Source organism: Microtus ochrogaster, chromosome 16 (assembly GCF_000317375.1).
Source record: "Microtus ochrogaster isolate Prairie Vole_2 chromosome 16, MicOch1.0, whole genome shotgun sequence".
NCBI classification, from domain to species: Eukaryota; Metazoa; Chordata; class Mammalia; order Rodentia; family Cricetidae; genus Microtus; species Microtus ochrogaster.
This window is the reverse complement of record NC_022018.1, coordinates 57,701,182-57,707,714: the sequence shown is the minus strand read 5'-3', so window position 1 is coordinate 57,707,714 and position 6,533 is coordinate 57,701,182. Positions and strand designations below refer to the sequence as shown.

At 46.9% G+C, this 6,533-nt stretch overlaps 1 protein-coding gene across 3 annotated transcripts in view; it reads left to right on the top strand.

Annotated features, from left to right (window-relative positions):
- Positions 1-6,533, top strand: part of Trpc7 (transient receptor potential cation channel subfamily C member 7) — a 117,761-nt gene that overhangs the window by 88,085 nt on the left and 23,143 nt on the right. For all 3 annotated transcript variants that reach the window (XM_026783124.1, XM_026783123.1, XM_005355274.3), the window contains one exon: positions 4,410-4,674. In XM_026783124.1, the coding sequence (XP_026638925.1) occupies positions 4,410-4,674 (265 nt within the window). The remainder of the gene's footprint in view (positions 1-4,409; positions 4,675-6,533) is intronic.

Below are 6,533 nucleotides of genomic sequence, written 5' to 3'. Positions count from 1 at the left end.
TCTCTCTCTCTCTCTCACTTTAGAAAACAGCCAAATAAAAAATAAACAATCAAACTAGAATAAAACAAACAGGAAAAAAGAAACAAAGAAAAAGCAGAAAAAAACACATAGCCATGCAGACAGACAGATGCACACACATACACACACACAAATTCATAAAAACATATAATCAGAAACTATAAACAAAAGACCCATATGATTAAAAAAGAGAGACCAAAGTGTTATGAGACAAAACATCTTCAAAAATATCATTGAGTATTGAGTTTGTTTTGTGTTGATCATTTACTGCTGGGCATGGCGCCTGACCTTAAATGTAGTTTGTATAGCCAGTGAGATTCCACTGGGGGAAAAAAAACTGACCTTTCCTTTGTCAGTAGGAGATAACGTCTGTGTTGCATGGGGGTGGGGGGGAGGCTCGGATCTAGTTCCCCTCTCAGCACTGGGACTCCACCTGCCTTGGCCCTACACAGGCCCTGTGCATGCTGCCACAGTCTCCATCAAAGGCTTAACAACCAACATCTCCATATAAGAGAATGCATACTATATGTTTCTTTTTGAACCTAGGTTACCCCACTCAGGATAATTTTTTTTCTAGCCCCTTCCATTTATTTGCAAATTTCATTTTTATGTTCTTTTAACAGCTGAGTAATACTCCCCTGTGTAAATCTATCACGTTTTCATTATCTGTTCATCTGTTGAGGGACAGCTAGGCTGTTTCCAATTTCTGGCTACTATAAATAGAGCAGCAATGATTATGGTTGAGCAAGTGTCTCTGTGACTGGATGGAGCATCCTTTGGGTATATGCCCAAGAGTGGTATAGCTGGATCTTGAGGGAGATCAATCCTCAGTTTTCTGAGGAACCACCACATTGATTTCCATAGTGGCTGTACAAGTTGGCACTCCCTCCAGCAATGGAGGAGTGTTCCTCTTGCCCCATATCCTTGTCAAAATTGAGCTATCATTGATCTTGGCTATTCTGACAAGTATGAGATGAAATCTCAAGGTCGCTTTGATTTGCATTTCCCTAATGACTAAGGATGTTGATCATTTCTTTTTTTCCTTTTTTTTTTTTTTTTTTTTTTTTTTTTTTTTTTTTTTTGGTTTTTCGAGACAGGGTTTCTCTGTAGCTTTGGTGCCTGTCCCAGAACTAGCTCTTGTAGACCAGGCTGGCCTCGAAATCCCAGAGATCTGCCTGCCTCTGCCTCCCGAGTGCTGGGATTAAAGGCGTGCACCACCACCACCCGGCTTGTTGATCATTTCTTTAAGTGTTTCTCAGTCATTTATGTTTCATCTTTTGAGAACTCCTTGCATGGTTGGATACCCCCCTTTTTTTTGAGATAAGGTTTCTCTGTCTATGGTCCTGGATGTCCTGGAACTCACTCTGTAGATCAGGCTGGCCTCAAACTCATAGTGATCCACTTGCCTCTGCCTCCCGAGTGCTGAGATTAAAGGTGTGTGCCACCACCACCACCAGGCTATGTACCCATTTTAATTGGATCATTTGTTTTCTTAATGCCCAATTGTTTTTAATTCTTTAAACATTTTAGATATTTACTGTAGGTGGACTTTTCTGCCTCATCAGCCACCTCCCAAATAACCACATGGAGATTTATTAATTATGATAGCTTGGCCAATAGCTTGGGCTTGTTTCTAACTAGCTCTTATAACTTAAGTTATCCCATTTTTTATTTATCTGTGTGCTGCCCTGAGGCTTGTTAACCTCATATACAGATTGTCCATCCTGTTTCCCTGCTTCCTCCATGTCTCCTCATGACTCTGCCCTTCTTCTTCCCAGCATCCAGTGTACCTGGAAATTCTGCCTAGCTATTGTCTGTTCAGCTTTTTATTAAACTAATCACAGTGACATAGCTTCACAGTGTAAAGGAATATTCCACAACAATTAACCCTCTATCAGATGCATAACTGGCAAAAATCTTTTTCCATTCTGTAGTCTGCTGCTTTGAACTGACCACATGATGTGAATGTGGCTTGTCTTGCAGCCATTGCTTCCTGGCCCCTGCTTCTGGCATTTGTTAATGTAACAAATCCAGATTTTTTTCTTGAATGGCTTATGATTCCTGCTCTATGCTGCTCAGGGAACGATGGACATACTCTTCTTAATGTAACGGTACAGGCTGCAGTATTGTCCCTGTGTGACTTCTGTTCCTTTGTGAATTGTGTCAGGTCAGCTAGCAGCACATTATTGTCCTTGCCTTTTCCCGGTCACCTTGGGCCCTTGGAAATAGTCCGGAACTCTTGCTGCGCGCCTGTGCCCCAGCTGCGGGCGCCGAGCTCCCTCTTGTGGAGAGACTAGCAGTCGAGCCTCCTAACTAGTTCAGCAGCAAAAACGTAGGCCCCGGGGATTTTTCAGGTTTTGAACAGACTTCTTTTCTGGTGGAAGCAACTCCGAGATGAAAGCCTCTTTGTTTGAATCACACACTGCAGCTTGTTTTATGCCCACGCATCCCTATAGCCGACAAACCCATCCAGGCCGAAAGGTCCACACCGGAAGTCCCGCCCCAGCCGCCAGGAAGAGGCAGAATCTAGCTAAGAGGAGATGCTGTAGCTGAGGTTTAAGATGATGTATTGTAGTTGACATTTTTTTTAAAGAAAAAAAAATAATTCATTTCCTTGTCCGTTTGATTGAAGAATCCACTTCCTATTTCATAACACTCAAATGTGTTATTTATCCATAGAGGGCAGCAACTGTTTTAGAAAACACATACTTGGTTCTCTTGATCTGGCTTTCATGGGCTTCTGAGTTCTGACCTTGGTGAGCATGTAGTCTGTGTTAATGTATTCCAAGTGTAATTTGGAAAGTGCTGCATGAAACTCGGTGGCACAGCTTCGCTTACTGAAGGTTTCTAGTCTAATTATTTAGCAGTCTAGCTCTGAAAATAAAGAATAAAATTCTCCCCCCCCCCTCCAGCTCCCTTGGGGTGCCAAAAATTGCCATGTAATATGCTTTCTATTTGCACTTACTGGCTCTGAAAAGGACCCCATACCCCCAAATCCAATCTTAAAAATGGCAATAGTAATATCTGCGCTACAGGGCTGTTGTGAAAATCACAGCTAATTTAGTGTGAGGGCTAATTTAAGTTTCTCAATGTTTCTCATTTAAGCTTCATTCAGCAATTCTCAACAGGGATGCTGTTGGCTTTGTCAGCGGGGCAGTTTTCACCGTGTGATGCAGTCTAGAATGTTCTGAGATGTTCGGCATCTAAGGGGTACTCCTACCCAGTCACTGTGACAAGCAGGCACCTTCCCAGGGGGGCGGTGCTGCCCTCACCTGAGACTCACTGTCCATCCTGATCCTGACTCCTCGTAGGTAGCAGGTCTGCAAGGGATGCTGGTCCTTAGACTTAGGTCAGCAGTAGCACAGTAGGGGCCCAGTGCAGGTTCACTCTGCTAGAGGATGCCTGTAAGGCAGCTCGGGCCCCAGGACTCTCCAGCACAGTTGTGGCAAATCCATGTGGATGGTCACCACCTCTAAGACCCTAGCTGAGTTAGGAAAAAAAACCTGCCAGCACCCACCTCCTCAGAGAGGGGGTGGAGAACAAGATTATGATCTCAGGAAAACCAGTCAGATTCCTGGTCCCCAGAGGAGCTTGTTTGCTTTGACTCACGGTTAGAAGTTTCTTCAGTCACCTCACAGGCATTTCTCAGTGCCTGCTCTGTACCAGATTGTTTTGTTCTGAGCATGCATGACTTAAAGGCCACAGTCCATGAAGGCTCATGAGATTGCCTGTCATGGTCACATGGGGACAGCGCAGCTCAAAAGAGCCAGTTGGACTGATTCTAGGCCCAGTGCTCGTCCCCACTGCTTTGTCAGGCTTCCCCAATGAGCAGCTTAACTCCTGTGTGTGGAGGAGGGGTCTTACTGGTGAACACTGTGGCAGCTGTTTTAATGGATACACACAGGACAGACTCCATGGCAACCTACAGGGGCAGAGGAATCCCACCCAGCCTACAGGACTCACAGCACCTTCTGGAAAGATATGATTCTAACAGAATCTTAAAGGATGGTTGGGAATGAATCAGACCTGAAGTAAAGGACACATGTTCCAGGCACGTGAGCATCTTCCGTGTACTGCCCTACCTCAGAGCAGAGATGACCAGAGAATGGCGCATGCTTCCGCGTGGAGCCTAACAGGTCTGGAGAGATGATGACTCGGCAGTTAAGAGCGCTTGCTTCAGAAGGACCTGAGTTCGGCTTCCAGCACCAAAGTCAGGTTGTTCACAACCACATGTACCCCCAGCGGGAGGGTCCTGAAGCTCTCGAGTCTTCTCGGGTACCTGCACACAGAGACATAAGACAATAAAAACAAATTTTTAGAGCTACCTAACTGGGTGCTCTTCTGGAGCTGACCCCATGCCCCCGTGAGTAACACAGATTGTTTTCTTCCAGCCAGGGACAAGTGGTGGCCTTCAGACCCCCAGATCATTTCCGAAGGGCTGTATGCCATAGCCGTTGTTCTCAGCTTCTCTCGGATCGCCTACATCCTGCCAGCCAACGAGAGCTTCGGGCCCTTGCAGATCTCCCTGGGAAGAACTGTGAAAGATATCTTCAAGTTCATGGTCATTTTTATCATGGTATTTGTGGCCTTCATGATCGGAATGTTCAACCTGTACTCCTACTACCGAGGTGCCAAGTACAACCCAGCGTTTACAACGTGAGTACCCAGCACTCTCCCTCCCTGAGCACCCCCCTCCCAGGTTCCTTGGGGATCCTTGGGAAGTTCTTGCTAGCAGCTTCTTGAAGAATCCAGGTTTCCTTGAGGATGATGTGAGTTTCATTCTAAATGGTTTAGGTTTTAAGTCCTGACTTTGCCACTATGTAGCTCTGGGGCCTGGAACTCATGATGTAGATGAGTCTGGCCTTGAACTCACAGAGCTCTGCCTGTCTCTGCCTCCTACTGCTGATATTGAAGACATGCACCATCCCCAGCCATCTTCATTTTTAAAATGGGAATGTATCAGTTGCTTCTTTGTTGCTATGATGAACACCACGACCAAAGCGACTTAAGAAACAGGGATGACTTAGGTTTACCGTTTCAAGTGCGGGTTCCACAGTGGCAGGAGAGACACGCGGCAGGCAGATGGATCAGTAAACTAAGAGATCATGCGTTCAGCCACACACATGAGGTGCAGGAAAAGAGTGGGCTGTGAACTCTCAAAGCCTGTCCCTCAGCAAGGCTACACCACCTCCCCACACCATGCCACCAACTGGGGATGAGTCTCTGAGGGGCCTTTCTCTGCCAGAGCACCAAGGTCTCTGTGTTATTAGCACAAGAGGTGATAATAACAGTTCCTGCTTCGTGACAACAGTGTGAGGATTCATCGGGATGGGGTAACCTGGAAAACATGCACTACATGGCTGGAGAGCCATGTATTTATCATGTGTGATTATTACAGCAATATACTTAACCTGTATTACTTAGGAACAGCACCCGGACAAAACCCTCACACCTCATGCTATTAGACCCAGAGACTTATAATCCAGGGGAAGTGAGACGAGGAAGAGGGCGAGGAGGGTGAGAGAGAAATGAGAGCTGGGCAAGGTGAGCACAGGCTGCTACCTTGCATGCACCCTGAGCGTAGCAGATGGAAGACACATGAGACAAGACGGGAGACAAGATGGAAGCACGCGTCTCCGAATAGCCTACTGGAGAGACAAAGGGAACTTATCCGTTGGATCTCTCCCGCCTGCTGTCCCTCAGGAGTCAGATTCGCTGACTCCTACACTTCCAGGGACTTGCTGAGGCCCCGGTCCACAGCTGTCCACACCTGGCTGAGAACAGGGCAAGCTCTGCAGCTCCATGCTTTTCTACAGTCATAGGGGAGGCCCAGGCAGGGAAGATGAGAGGCAGGGGAAATGGCTGCTTCAGCTAGCCAGATGCAGGACAGCACAAAGACTCCACACCCCACTGCACCCCCAAGAAGATAAGAAACAGAGCTCATGCAACCTGTGTGTAAAAGATCCAAAACTCTTCCCCTCCGTGAGGAACAGTGGGATCTCCTGGAGGCCACCAATAACACTCAGTAGCCCTGAGCCAAACTCACACTGTGACGGATGTTACTGACTAATGTAATGTAAAGTCATCGGATGTATCTGAGCTTCTGTGTCCACATCTGTGTTGATACAAAAACCACAGCTCTCATTGTAAAGGAAACAAGAGTACTCCAGTTCCTAATCAAGGACCACTCACCCTTCCCCCTGGTTCCCATAACCTCCACCCAGCAGACCTCAGGTGAGGGACTGGAAGAATGTGGAAGGGTTGAATGGGTCCATCTTCAGGTATGAACAAGGACCCAGCATCTTAGCTGAGACCAGCAGTCCTCAGATGACATCAGGATCACCCAGGGGCAGTGGCTAAATTTCAGGTTTCCAGGAGCCTGCCTCTTGGTATCTAATCCGGGCAGAGCAGGCCCGGAACACTGTATGAACTAAGTCTGCCCCTTCCTGGAGAACAGACTGTTCATGGACACAGGGATGGGGGCAGTCATGATCTTCAGGGGTGGTCAGTGGTGA